Source organism: Eulemur rufifrons, chromosome 2, assembly GCF_041146395.1.
Source record: "Eulemur rufifrons isolate Redbay chromosome 2, OSU_ERuf_1, whole genome shotgun sequence".
In the NCBI taxonomy this organism is placed as follows: Eukaryota; Metazoa; Chordata; class Mammalia; order Primates; family Lemuridae; genus Eulemur; species Eulemur rufifrons.
In genome coordinates, this window is record NC_090984.1 from 35,433,773 (window position 1) to 35,448,194 (window position 14,422).

Below are 14,422 nucleotides of genomic sequence, written 5' to 3' on the forward strand. Positions count from 1 at the left end.
AGTGGAACGCCCTGTATGGATACAACAGCTCATTGCTTTGCGTACAGTGACCACCCCGTCACACTATTGATTCCTTATCCTGGTGCAGATAGAAGCCTGGAAAACGAGGCCAAGGTAGGGACTGGAGATCCAGGGGTGGGAATCTTCAGTGTTGTCCTATCTGGGACCATGAGAATTAATGAAGTCCACAAGGAACTCTATTCTACTAAGGAATAACTGCCATTAGGAGGAGAAGGGACAGTCAGGAATGTTTTACCAGGCAGTTAGAGAAAGGCAGCTGGATTGAACACCAAGACCAGCTTGGGTTACCTTGAGAAGGCAGCTTCTGTGGATCAGTACAAACGTATACACCATGGCACAGAGCTTCTCTGTTTCTTGCCTTTGTAGAAGTTAAACAACCACTTATTAATTGTCCTGTTTTGTTCAACTGTGCTTATATTTTTCAAAGATAATGTAACATTTTTGGCCTTTTTTGAGTATGGGGACATCTGTTGGGGTTAAAAATCTACCAACCAATCAACCAACAAACCTGAGGTTGCTTACTCTGGGAGCTTAGTTTTCTATGGCCAGAAACCTGGAAAAGGAGGGAGCGAGGGTGAGAAGGGGTTGAATCTTTATCCGGTTGGAAGTAAACATGGGCATTTATTTGAAGGAGATCTAGTGAGTCACGCTGTGGCCAGGCAAGTGCTTTTTCTCTCGTTCTGCGTTGCTACAAGAGGAAGAAGGAGTGGTGAGGTGTGAGTTGTAGAATAGATGCTGCATGTAGTTCTGAGAAAGCCAGACACATCACATAGACAGTTTCCCTCTGCAAGACAGCACGGGTGGCAAACCTTCCAGAACCCGTTTCCAAAGCGTGAGCCCATGGCACTGCTATGCTTTCCCTATGGCTGTTTTTAAAAGATTGCTTTTCCTAGATCCTTTAGAATGTGCTCTTAGCAAAGGATCTGTGTTTCCCCACAGAGAAAGCATTAAACAATTTAACAAATTTTTCAAATGAAACCCGAAATGGCTTCCATCTTGTTTCTTTCTACCTCCCCCTTCTCTCAAAGAGCCTCTTTTTCCCTTTTTCATCCCAGTTTTGATATCTGAGCAGTTGGCCTTCCTAGATACCCTTATTGGAATTTTTCTCTCCTTTGTTCCAACTCCCCCAAGCATGAGCTCCCATGGAGGAGCCAGGGGTCAAGTCTCACTGGATTCAGTGCCCCCTATACTCACCCACTGAGTGACACTTCCAGTAGGTGCAAGAAGTGTCTGAGGGCAAGGAGACTCTCCCAATATCTTGGCATGTAATATTTGCCATTACTTCATTTGCATTAGATTTTTTGTCCAGTGAGTGTCAATTATAATGAATGTCCTTCCTCCTCTGGCCAATTCAAAGTATTTTAGGCCTATTTCAAATGCCTTCTTCTCTAGGAAGTCATATCTTCTGCCTCTCCCAGGACAAAGGAGTCTCCCTGCCTCCACTGCTGGAACACGCATTTGGTGTGTGTTTATGTATTGACTGTTATTGACACATGACTCACTTTGCCCCGTCATTATCTAGTGTCCTTCAGTGGACTGTGAGCTCCCCAAGTGCAGCCACTGATAGCAGTCCCATCTGCCCCAGTCCCAGGACTTGGCAAAAAGCTGAACACAGGGGAATCCTGCTACAGAAATGCCAAATGGAAGGAAGCTCTGCAGTCCACAGAGTGTCCACAGGCCACCCCTGCTGTTAAGCTGAAAATCCCATAAGTAGACAAGGGCCAAGACTTCATCTATTCAAGGAGGGCATGGGGAGGCGTATGAGGTCCTCTGTCCAGAGCATGTTCTGTGATCACATTTTTTTTTAATCTGTCCTGTCCGCTTCCTCATTACTGTAGCAGTGATCAGTCACGAAAATGTAGCTTATCTTTTGAATATGGAAGGCCAATAGTACAGTGACAGTGATAAGTTTATGGAGGGAAAATAATTTAGGTGACTTTGAGAAATTATGACAGTGTGACATAGCCATCGTGTGATCCATATTCTTTCCATTTCTTGGTTCTGTCATATAATTTGCAAAACAAGTCTAGAAAGTTTCTATGCCCTTGCTTATTTTCCTAAGGTTGAAGGAATTGTCAGAGACCATAAATCATATATCATGTTATATTCCAGACACTGTTTGGCACTTTACATGTTATTTTGTTTAATCCTTATAGCAACTCTATGAAGTGGGTCTTATTTCCCCCATTTTATGAATGAGAAAAGAGAAGCTTCAGTGACATAGTGAACTTAGGTAACCTTCCCCTACTTAGTCTGTAGGGAGCAAAGCTGGAACTTGAATCCTTGTCTATTGATGACAAAATCTTTCTCTGTTTGCTCTGCTCATTCTGCTACGTTTTATTTGGGGAAGACTTGGGAAATTAGCAAAATAAACTATCCTAATAATTGTGCATTTTCTGCTTGCAGGGAAGCAAAGGTGCATACCGGTACCACTGGCAGAGCCACAATGTCAAGCACAGTGGCGTGGACGACATGGTGCTGCTCTCCAAGATCACAGAGAACTCCATCGTGGAGAATCTCAAGAAGAGATACATGGATGACTACATTTTTGTATCCTTTATTGGTTTCTCTGGACATTTGTAAGTGATACAACAGTAAAACGTGGCTTTATTCCTGGTGTAAGAAGAGCCATCTGGAAGTCTGAACTGACGTTGTGCTCACATCAGTTTCACCATTTCAGAATGAGGTTTTGTCCTTTTATATCACTTGGTTCAGGCTGTGCAAAGGGCAAAGATGATGCTACATTATTTTCCTGGCACTTCACAAAGTCAAGATGCAGCCAGGATTTATTCATTTTAATCGGTGGTATTGTCCCTTTGACGTGCTGTAGTCATGCACATGGTGTCTGAAACCTCTGCTGTTCCTAGAGAAAGTTCTGGTTTGCAAAGAGTTATTGATAGTGCATCCTAACTGCAAAGCAGAGATATTTAAGTGCAGACTTAAAAGGCTAAAAAATGTTGCCTCATGCAAAAAACAAAAAGAAAAGAAAAAAAGCAATTTTGCCAGTTTTTCTGCATTTTTATGTTTACTAAAGGAAACATGAGACGTGAACAACAACTATTGAAGATGCCTGACATTCTTGAGTTGTTCTTTATGTTTCAATTTTAGCTTACCAGATGCCATTTTTTATAGGGCTTTTAAAAATGCAGAATGGAAATTTGATTCAAATGTGTGTTGACTTCATTATAAACAGAGAACTGTGATATTTGCTTAAGTTCCTGGAGGATTCAGGGGTTTTGTTTGATGCAACTATGTAAAGATATACTGGTGGAATTGTGGTGAAAGTTAGTCATAAGCATGCAAAGATCTGTGTAGCAGTACCGGAAAGTTTAACTTGGATGCTGATCGTGACTTCTGAAGGTATGGTGTCGCGGATGACCTATGAAAAGTGGAATCTTTGCTATTGTTGTAACAAACATTTTGGATTTTAACCCAGAAAGCTTGGGGAAGAATAGTTTTCTCATCGGTGGCTTTTTTGTTGTTGTTGTTAAAACACTGCTTGTCTATTAGTTAAAACCACCTGAACCAGGCTGCCTTGTGCCATCACTGGTGTGTGTGTGTGGGGGTCAACTTATCATCAGGTATTAATTAACAGCATTATTCCAAGGCACTTAGACCATTCTGATCAGTACTATGCTGTTTCTTATTTACTATAAAGGAATTTTGCCAAATATCTGCATAAACCTCTAAACTCCTGCTTTTAAGGGTTAACAGAGATACTTGGATTTGTTAGCTATGTGATAATAGCATCATTTAGAAAATTTATTTTTAAATGGCAAATAATAGTTGTATATGGTTGTGGAGTACAATGTGATATTTTCATACACATATCCGTTTTGGAATGATAAAATCAAGCTAATGAACATGCCCATCACCTCACATACTTGTGTGTGTGTGTGGTATAAACATTTAAAATCTACTCTCTTAGCAATTTTGAAATATTCATTACATTATTAACTTACAATAGCATCTTGAGCAGAGGCAACCTACAGCCTACAGACAAAAATCCTGCTTGCTGCCCTGTTTGTAGCTACAGTTTTATTAGAACACAGCCGTGCTCATTTGTTTGCTCATTTGTCTATGGCTGCTTTCATGCTACAGTGGCAGAGGTGAGTAGTTGCAGGAGACTCTCTGACCTACAAAGTCTCTAATGACTTTCTGGCCCTTTATAGAAAAAATTTCCTGACTCCTGCTCTAGATATGTGTGCAAGACTTCCTTTAATTTAATTACATGGAAGCAGTCGTGTTCAGTTGCAAGTTTTTATTTTATTTGGTCAGAAAATTCCAGCCTAAGCAAGAGTGAGACCCCCATCTCTACTAAAAGTAGAAAAATTAGCTGGGTGTCCTGGCCATGCCTTTAGTCCCACTTGCTTGGGAGGCCGAGGCAGGAGGGTCCCCTGATCCTAGGAGTTTGAGGTTGCAGTGAGCTATGATGACACCACTGTGCTCTAGCATGGACAACAGAGCAAGACTCTGTCTTTAAAAAAAAAATAAATAAATAAAATATGCTTACTTTATCTGGACTTACCACTGTCAAAAAATTTTAATCACTTTTATGTTCAAGACCCATGGCATGTGGAAACTGGCAGATGATAGATTAGAAAGGGCTGGGTGGCAGAACGTGGAGTTGGACTGCCTGGGTTCAAACCTTACTCTGAGTGGATTTGGTGATCTTAATAAGTTCTGTGATCTCAGTGCCTTGGTTTCCTCTTCTGTAAAATGAGAGTGATAATAAAATCTCCCAGTGAGACTACAATAGGGTGAAGTGAAATAATGAATACAGTAAGTATGCAATAAACATTAATTATTATTACCATATGCTAGGGCAGGGATATAAGTTCTTCCCATATTTCTGAGTTATTTTACAAAAAGTCAACTGTAAAATTGCTTATTGGAAATTCCAATGCATTTTGCCATAGAAACTTCTAAATGGAGGATTGAAAAGCCCACAAAAGTCTAATTTCCACAGAATGTAATTGAATAGGTTATTTATTGGAATGTTCTTGGAATGTGGGCTCAACTTACTACATTATTTACTTGGAAATGTGGTTTTTGAAAAGCTGGGTTAAAAAAAATGATGTTAGTAGCCAGTTCATCCTCAACCCAGACAACCTCACTCCTCTCTCAAAAGAATGCTTACTCCCCAAACAACAGAAGCTCCCTCAGGGCAAGGATTGTGTCTTGTATATCTTCTTCAAAAAAACCAAAATGAAAAAAACCCTTTAAAGCAATACATGTTCATTTGACACGACATATAAAATGCAGTCAAGCAAAAAGGAGACCACTAATATCACCTGGAATTCCACCACATGAGATTAGTTCTTATTAATCTCTTGGTGTCTATCTTTCAATTTAACCACTTATAGACACGCATGTATGTAAGCTTTCTTGTTGTTGTTAATTTTAACAAAGTGGCATCATCTTGCATCATGTATTTCTTGGTTTCCTGCGTAAGTATTCACTGAAAATATGTTGACTGTTAAGATGTGCTTTTTGAATTCAGACAACAGAATTTTTAAATGACTCACACAGAGGGGGCTGATTATGCGCCTTTGAATTGATGCCTTTGAATCAATGACTGACTAATCGTGTGTTCTATCAAGGAAGTGAGTTACTTGACCACTAATGACTTTATGTTTTAGAAATCTTGACCCACTACCCACTCAATATATGGGAAGCCCAGCATAAATGTGCTTTCTATCATTAGCACAGAGTAGCTTTCAGCTTAGGGAAGCTTGATAGATGTTTATGAAATAACACTGGGGGTCTGGCTGCAAATCTTTTCCTCTGATAGTGTTGAAAGCGTCCTTTACCACTTCAACGTTAAGGGACTTTAATGTTAAGGGAACATTATAATAGGGTAGCATTACTGTAAATAAGAGCTGGGTTTTTTCTCTTCTATGTTTAATTGTTAAGGCAAAAAGAGACTTGATTTCACATTAAGTTATAAAATTACTCATTTTATCTCTTCTAGATCTAATTCCAGCTCATTGCCATGTATTGAAGGACAGCATTTGGAACAATCCATTGTTAATGCATTCAGGCTGAACGCACATTTCTTCTACATTAGAGAAAAAAAAAATACTTAGAAAATGCTGACATTGTTTATCAACAAAACCCCCTATTTTTGAGTTATTTATCCTAAGACAAGGAAGGTCTAATTTGCCATCCATTTGTTGTGAATGTTGCCACACTTCTTACAATTACATTCTAAGATAGATGAGGAAAACATTGCAGCATTTTCTCTTGTGCTTGGCCAGACATCATTTCTAGCCACTTGGCTGACAGAGTTCTTATGCAAAGCGCTCCACGCTCATTTGGTCCAACTTTCCCCAAACTTGTTTTTACTCAAAGACCACACTCAAGTGTGTTTGGCATTTTTAATCCTTGAGTTAGGAGTTCAGACCTTTGTGCCAGACCAACTGGAATTCAAGGCAGCGTAGTTGCTCCTGGTAGGTTTGGCCCTTGGCGGCCAGTTCGTGTGGCGGCAGCGGCTGTCGTGAGACAAAGCCTCGAGTGCCAGCTCAACCATGCTCCATGAACGTGACCCTGGGCAGGTCGCCTCACCTCCCTGCACCACCTCAGGAATAAATCCAGGGAAGTCAACTCAACCCATGTGGACAGTTTTGGGGAATCCACTGACCATTCACGTGTTTTTTTTTTTAAGTTCAACTCTTAGCATTGACAAATAAGGGACCATTAAAAACAAACGTGCAGAAATTTCACTACCATCATATTTTATAAAAGAAAGAATATTTTAATGCCAAAAAATGTACAAAGGAAATAATCTAAGAATAAAGAAAATTCCTTTATATTGAATAAATTCAGCTTTACGAAAAATTCAGGGCATTGTTTCTCTTGTCATTCTTGCCACGAGTCCATAAAAATTCATACATCCATTGACAAGCATTGGGAGCCAATCAATTAAAGATCTACTGATCTCTTCTGTCTCTTATAGTCTATTAAATAAGATGGTATTTATTTTATTTTTTTTTTTTCTGTTTTTTTGGTATTATAGCTTCATGTCTCCATGCATTTTGAAAATAAAGACACCTTCGCTGCCAAACATGATGTGGGAAGAGGCAGTGATCTGAACAGCTTTCCCAAGGCACACCTGAATGAATGTAGTTGGGAAGGGGAGTGGACATTAACCAGAGTTACCCAGAGTTCCCAGCCCAGCAGGAGACCTGTGCTTGCAGGGAAATAGCTGAGTCTCTGCAGACCCAGCTGGGTGGAAAAGGCTAAAATTGTTTGGATAATTGTTAGGCCAAACTCTCACCTGAAATAACTAAAATCTGTTTATTTCCTTTTAAGCTCAATTAAATTCTCTTGTCCCAATTCTTCTGATTTAGCTAAGTTTGTTGCTACTTAGCACAGAAACCTTAAAATTACGCCTTTTAAACCAAACTTTATTTTTCAGAAATCCTCCTAAATTGCCCTTGGGAATCCTACCGGGAAACTTAGGGGGCAGTTACACATTTCCCTGTTCATTCCAACCTGAGTCATTGGGTTCAGGGTTGGCCAAGAATAGTCCTAATGAGGTTTGGTTTGGTTTGGTTTTTTTCTCTGAAAGTCTTCTGAATCAGGCCCTTACCAGAATTTATATAATCTACTTAGTGAAAAACCAAGACTTTACAAGATATGTCTTGATATATCAGATTAACGGTTTAAATAATGTGTGGTTACTTTAGGAGCTCGTATGTAACTAAATTCATATTTTGGGGGTAACCATGAGATTGGTGGGGAGGTAGTACCTGTGACCTATGCCCTCCAGGAAGCGCTTTATTCTTTGTGTGCAGAAATCAGTTTATCTAGGACAAGGTGGCATTAACAGCATTCCCTTTGCCACAAAGGGAAGGAGTAGCCTCCTCCATGGAAGGAGCTTATTTGCCCAGGTTTGCTTCTACCTGAGGATGATGTAGACATAGACTAGACATCTTCCTCTTCTGAAAGGAGGATAGTTCTAGCAGTGCTGTATTTCTTAAAAATTAGGTTTACATAAGAATCCTTATTTTGGTTAGCATGAGAATCAGAATGAGAGATGAACCTCATTCATTCAGTTTTGATTAGGTTCTCGCCACATGGAAAGGACACTAAAAAATCCAACTAAGGGATATTTGAGAACACAAAGCATCACAGATTCTAAGTTAGAAAAGACCAACCCCACCTCCACCCTGCATTTAATCCTTGCACTGCCAATTTAGGGTTGCTAGATAAAATTCAGGACTCCTGGTTAAATTTGGATTTCAGATAAGCAATAAATAACTTATAAGTGTGTCACAAATATTGCTGGGGGCCATACTTATTTGGGACATACTTATACTAGAATATTCTTCGTTGTTTATCTGACTTTTAAATTTAACTGGGTATTCTGTATTTTTGTTGACTAAATCTGGCAACTGTGCCTATAATAATAGGAAGAAAATTAACAACAGCAACAACAATATCTGCTTATCTTTGAAAGACATAGCTTGTTGATTAAGAGTGTGGACTCTGGGGGCTGGGCGTGGTGGCTCAGGCCTACAGCCTGAGCACTTTGGGAGGCCAACGCTTGCTTGATGCCAGGAGGCCTTGCTTGAGGCTGGGAGTTGGAGACCAGCCTGGGCAACATACCAAAACCCCATCTCTACAAAAAGTTAAAAAATTAGCTGGGTATGGTGGTGTGCCTCTGTAGTTCTAGCTACTGGGGGAGGCTGAGGCAGAAAAATCTATTGAGCCCAGGAACTTGTGATTACAATGAGCTGTGATGAAGCCACTGGACTCCAGCCTGGGCAACAGGACAAGACCCTGTCTCTTAAAAAAAAAAAAAAAAAAAAAAGAGTGTGGACTCCATCTGGGTTTGAATCACCACTCCGCCATTTACTTGCTTGTGACTTTGAGCAGGTTTTTAAATTTCTGTATACCTCAGTTTCCTTGTACAGGTTGAGTATCCCTAATTTGAAAATTCAAAATCCGAAATGTGCCAAAATCCAAAACTCTTTGGGTGCCAACATTACACTTAAAGAAAATGTTCCTTGGAGCATTCCAGATTTCGGACTTTTGGATTAGGGATGCAGAACTAGTAAGTATAATGCAAATATTCCAAAATCCGGAAAAAATGCAAAATTCGAAAAACGTCTGGTCCTAAGCATTTCAGGTAAGGAATACTCAACCTAGAGTAGAATAGGATTAGTAATAGTAATAGGATCATTGTTAGGTGCTTAGATTAGTGCTATGTGAATGTGCATGTGTTCGATTAGTTTTATCACCACTTATAGATTCTTGGCTACAGCATCATGGACATTTCTAATCTGCTTAACAATTGTAGTAGTACCTTGATCTGTCCTAAATTTTACCTCAAAAAGGTGGGCTAGTAATCTGTCACTGGCTTCTTCTGACTTTGGCGACCGGAAATACGTTTTCCAATCTCCAAGCTCCTGGCCCTTCCTCCATACGCTTTAGTTTCCTCAGCATTTTCTTTCCCTTAGTGCTACAGACTGCCCCTACACCAGAGCTAGTACATCCTCTGTGCTCTTAAAACCACTTCATCTTCTCTGCTGTTCAACCCTTGCAAGTCAGATCTTTCTGGTCAGTGACAAAGGAAGCAAAATATAATAACAATCAAGTCATTGTGCATGCTCACTCACCTTTGTGTACACATCTTTTTTTTTTTTTTGAGACAGAGTCTCACTCTGTTGCCCAGGCTAGAGTGAGTGCCGTGGCGTCAGCCTAGCTCACAGCAACCTCAAACTCCTGGGCTCAAGCGATCCTCCTGTCTCAGCCTCCCGAGTAGCTGGGACTACAGGCATGCACCACCATGCCCGGCTAATTTTTTCCTATATATATTTTTAGCTGTCCATATAATTTCTTTCTATTTTTAGTAGAGATGGGGTCTCGCTCTTGCTCAGGCTGGTCTCGAACTCCTGAGCTCAAATGATCCGCCCACCTCGGCCTCCCAGAGAGCTAGGATTACAGGCGTGAGCCACCGCGCCCGGCCTAAATCTTTTTTTTTTTTTTTTTTGAGACAGAGTCTCGCTCTGCCTGGGCTAGAGTGCCGTGCCATCAACCTAGCTCACAGCAACCTCAATCTCCTGGGCTCAAGTGATCCTCCTGCCTCAGCCTCCCGAGTAGCTGGGACTACAAGCACGAGCCACCACGCCCGGCTAATTTTTTCTATTTTTAGTTGCCTGGCCAATTTTTTTTCTGTTTTTAGTGGAGACGGAGACCTCAGTCCCACTCAGGCTGGTCTCAAACTCCTGAGCTCAAGCGACCCTCCCATCTCTGCCTCCCAGAGTGCTAGGATTACATGTGTGAGCCACCGCCCCCAGGCTTGTGTACAAATATTATTTTTTAAAAAACTATAGTATCCATGCCACATTCATTTGTGTTCAATAATAACAACAACGCTGTATCTAATCAAAACTAAGAGGCCACACTTGAAACATGCGTCACGATTTCAGCAATGTCAACGTGTGACAAAACACGCATCTTAGAGGATATGAATGAAGGAAATAGCATCTACTACATGCCAGACACTGTGCTGAACATTTTATATTGATTCTTTCATTTAGTTCCCATAGCCTGGCTATCAAACAGGTCCTATTTTATCTCCATCATCCATTCATGGCTTACAGATGTGACTTGCCCAGGGTCAGAATGGAACTGAGCTTGGGAAGCCAGGCAATCCAACTGGACGCCCTGGACTGCTCTATTTAACACATAGATCATAGTATATAAACACGTAAATGTCTTCCTTGGGAAGGAAGTCTCATAGTTTTAAGTCTTTAACTATTTAAAACTATTTATTTAGAAATAACTTTTTATTTAACTACTTACTTGTAAAATTTCTAAACACGTTGAAATCAGTGATTAAAAGAAACAATTTTGAGTGTGTATTTTTATTTTTGTTGTAGTTTTGACAGTTTTTTCCTCTGTGAGAGCAAGGAGTTTTATCTATCCTGTTTATTTTGTTCACTGCAGTATCCCAAGCATCTAAAACAGTGCCAGGCATGTTGTAAGCACCCAGATCAAATTAGTTGATTGTTGAATGAATAAATGGAAGTATTTTTTGTTATAATAATGCTTCATTTATGTGGGCACATTAAAATGTGTCATGTAACACTTTCAAGGTCTAGCATAGATGCACCCTCTCAGAGAGGCCTCCCTGGGTTCCCCAAGCAGGAATAATACCTTCTTCCCCTAAACCCCATCTATGTGAGTTTGTAGTTTTCTTCTCTAAAAATTATCTTATTGATAATTTACTACCAAAGTCCGCTAAGTTCCTGTTCAGTTCATCCCGTATCCTTCTACTTGTTAAATGAGTAAACGAATAAGTTTTTAGTCCGCGTAAAAGATACGGAAGTTCCAAGAGAAAAACACATGTCATTTGAGGAGAGAAACGACAACAGCTCTTTTCATTCCTTGCCATTTTTGCTTTGCTTTGTTTTCTCCTGGCTGTACCTGTCACCGATCTTGAAAGAAGGTGCTTTAATTCACTTAAAATAATGATTTCTTTTCGTAGCATCTTGGTAATTAAATGCATTATTTTTCCTGAGGAGGCACAAAGCCTGAGCTGGTTGGATAATTGCTTTCGTCTTTATTTGTAATCTTTTAGAAAACAAGTAGATGAGCTTTCCGCCTGGACAGTTGTTCTGAATTCTTGATAACATCTGGTTACTTAATTTGAAAAATACGCAGCTGTGAAGATTAATGATGGACCTTAACGGAGTTTAAATTCAGACATATATAGGATCTGTATTAATCTCAGTCAACCCTTTCAAGCAGATGCCCTATTTTGGGGAAAAGGAAATTGAAATGTATCAAGGAGCGGTAAGTCATGTGTCACATAAATTACTGCTATGTTTAGGGCTCTTATGACGCGTACATAGTTTTTCTTGAAGTTAGCAGTACATTTGCATTTTCTTAGTATGAATTATTAATTGAGGAAGCTCAAGTAAATGACATTGTTTGCTTTTTAATGATGTGCCACTCTTTAGAAGCCAGCTCAAAAAAGCATAGGACTAGCTAGTATTTGAGCCTTGTTTATAGGCAAAATTAGTTAAACGGCGTGTAGGACCTACAGCTTAGGGGATCTTCCCACTTCCACACAGGCCACAAAAATCTAAGGAGTAAAAATCAGTAATGGGTGAAAAATAAATAGGGTGATGGCAACCCTTCTTTAGAATCGGAACCTTAGTTAAGCTGTGGCTATGACTTGAATATAAAAAATGAATCTTTTATTACTTCATTTACTAATCTGACCCTGGTCCCTATTCAAACTCAGCTCCACTGCCATTTCAGTTGTGTAATAAAAATAGAAACTGTAATCATCATTAATGTATTTTATTCCGTGGTTCATCACTGCCCCACGCCTCCCTCCCCATCTCCGCATCTTTTTCCTTTCCTCTTCCTTCCCTCTTTGCTTTGCTGCAGAAGCACAAGAGCGCCCATTAATCCTGACCCCTAGAAAACAAACAAAAGGGAGCCCACACAAATTCATCAGTTGAAGTGGAAAGCAAGTTACCCCGAGCAAGAGCCCACCCCATTGTTGCCAGATGAATGGTGCTGGTGGCGGGAGCCGAAGGAGGCTGCCACGCGAAAGACCTTTGATAATGCTGCCTTTATGGGAGCCCAGCACAAGGGGAACACTGTCAGCAGAGGCCGGGCCCTGCCCTGGTGTCCTGCTCAGCGAGGCCCGGGGGCAGCAGGCGCAGAGCCGGCTGGGAGTCCTCGGTGGCAGCCAAGGCTCGGTAGACGGAAGGGCTGTGCACGCGTGTTTCTTTCCAGTTTTCTGCAAAGGGTTGCTGCATACATGTCCCTTTGAGGCCATTCATCTTTTGAAGAGGTTTGTTTAAAGAAATATCATAGAAATTTAAAAAATATGTTTATTTTTCCTGCTAAAGGTTAACAGAATGTTGTAAAATTGGTATTTACTGAGTGCCATGTACTATGTTACAATTGTAACAATCATAAAACAGCCCTGGATGCTGGCTGTGTCTTACTCTCTGTCTCCATTTCACAGATAAGGAAACTGAGGCTCAGAGAGGTGAAGTACTAGAATCTACCAAGTGGTGGAGCGAGGAGTTGAGATCAGTTCTTAATGTCTTTCAGGGTCTCAGGGAAGGGAAGGATCAGGTAGAGGAAATGCCTAGTCTGTGGTTCTCACAGGCAGCTGAGAGGTTCGCTGAGACCACAGATGGGAAGAAAGTTTGGAAAATGTAGAGTGATATGCAGAGGTCAGGTATAACTTAGTCTAGCAGCTCTGAAGCCTTACTGGACGAGGACTTGCCCACACCTTCCCCTCTATTGCCCCGTAGCTTTCTCTCCACTCCATTTCCTTTTATTTTCTATCCTCTTTTCTTTCTTATAATCCTCCATTCTCCTGTTTTCAAAGAGACATTAAAAATAATTCCGTAAGGGGGTGTAGCTCAGTGGTAGAGCCCGTGCTTAGCATGCACGAGGCCCTGGGTTCAATTCCCAGCACCTCCACGCGTAGGTCTATCAGATGCCATCTTGGCTGCTGCTGTAATGCTGTTTGTGTACAAATAAGTTCAGCTTTTTTCTTGGCCGGGCACGGTGGCTCACGCCTGTAATCCTAGCACTCTGGGAGGCCGAGGCGGGTGGATCGCCCGAGGTCAGGAGTTCGAGACCAGCCTGAGCAAGAGTGAGACCCCCGTCTCTACTAAAAATAGAAAGAAATTATATGGACAACTAAAATATACATATACAAAAAATTAGCCGGGCATGGTGGCACATGCCTGTAGTCCCAGCTACTCGGGAGGCTGAGGCAGTAGGATCGCTTAAGCCCAGGAGTTTGAGGTTGCTGTGAGCTAGACTGATGCCACGGCACTCACTCTAGCCCGGGCAACAGAGTGAGACTCTGTCTCAAATAAAATAAAATAAAATAAAATAATCCCAAAAAAGCAGTCTGGGCTAGAAGAAGCCCATCTAAGACCATATCCTGAGGTCCTGTCCGTGCATCCCCTTCCGACACTAAGGTGAAGGCAGAGATAACATATTCTTTTGGTTCCTGTGTAGAGGTCTTCAGTTGACCCGTCCCAGCAATAGGCTCCAGCCCTCACTGGGCAATTGCCCTTGTGAGCCCCCTGTCCGCAACATGGGGAGAGCAGTGAGCACTGGATACACCAATGCTCAACGTGTGTGCAGGCATCACAGCCCCTGCTCTCCAGCCCCTGGCCCCGGAACTCTTATCCTCCAGAGCATGGCCATGAGTGGCAACTTCTTAACTGGGCCCCTGTTTTTATAGTAAGTCATTGCATAATAGGGTTCAACGATGGGATAAGTAAATCATGCTTTCCCTTTGTGTACTACTCTATCTTTTCAAATTGCTTTCCCAACTGTCATCTCAGTTACCTTGTGAGATTTGTAGCCTGGGCATTATCATCCCCTCCTTAGTGATGGG

The 14,422-nt window shown here is 41.2% G+C and overlaps 1 protein-coding gene and 1 non-coding gene across 2 annotated transcripts in view; both read left to right on the top strand.

The window, feature by feature from the left end:
- Positions 1-14,422, top strand: part of MYO1E (myosin IE) — a 192,919-nt gene that overhangs the window by 75,654 nt on the left and 102,843 nt on the right. The window contains exons 2-3 of the mRNA XM_069483352.1: positions 2,428-2,571; positions 11,740-11,829. Of these exons, the coding sequence (XP_069339453.1) occupies positions 2,428-2,571; positions 11,740-11,829 (234 nt within the window). The remainder of the gene's footprint in view (positions 1-2,427; positions 2,572-11,739; positions 11,830-14,422) is intronic.
- TRNAA-AGC (transfer RNA alanine (anticodon AGC)) lies at positions 13,417-13,488 on the top strand. Its single transcript has one exon. It is a non-coding gene; the product is annotated as a tRNA-Ala (tRNA).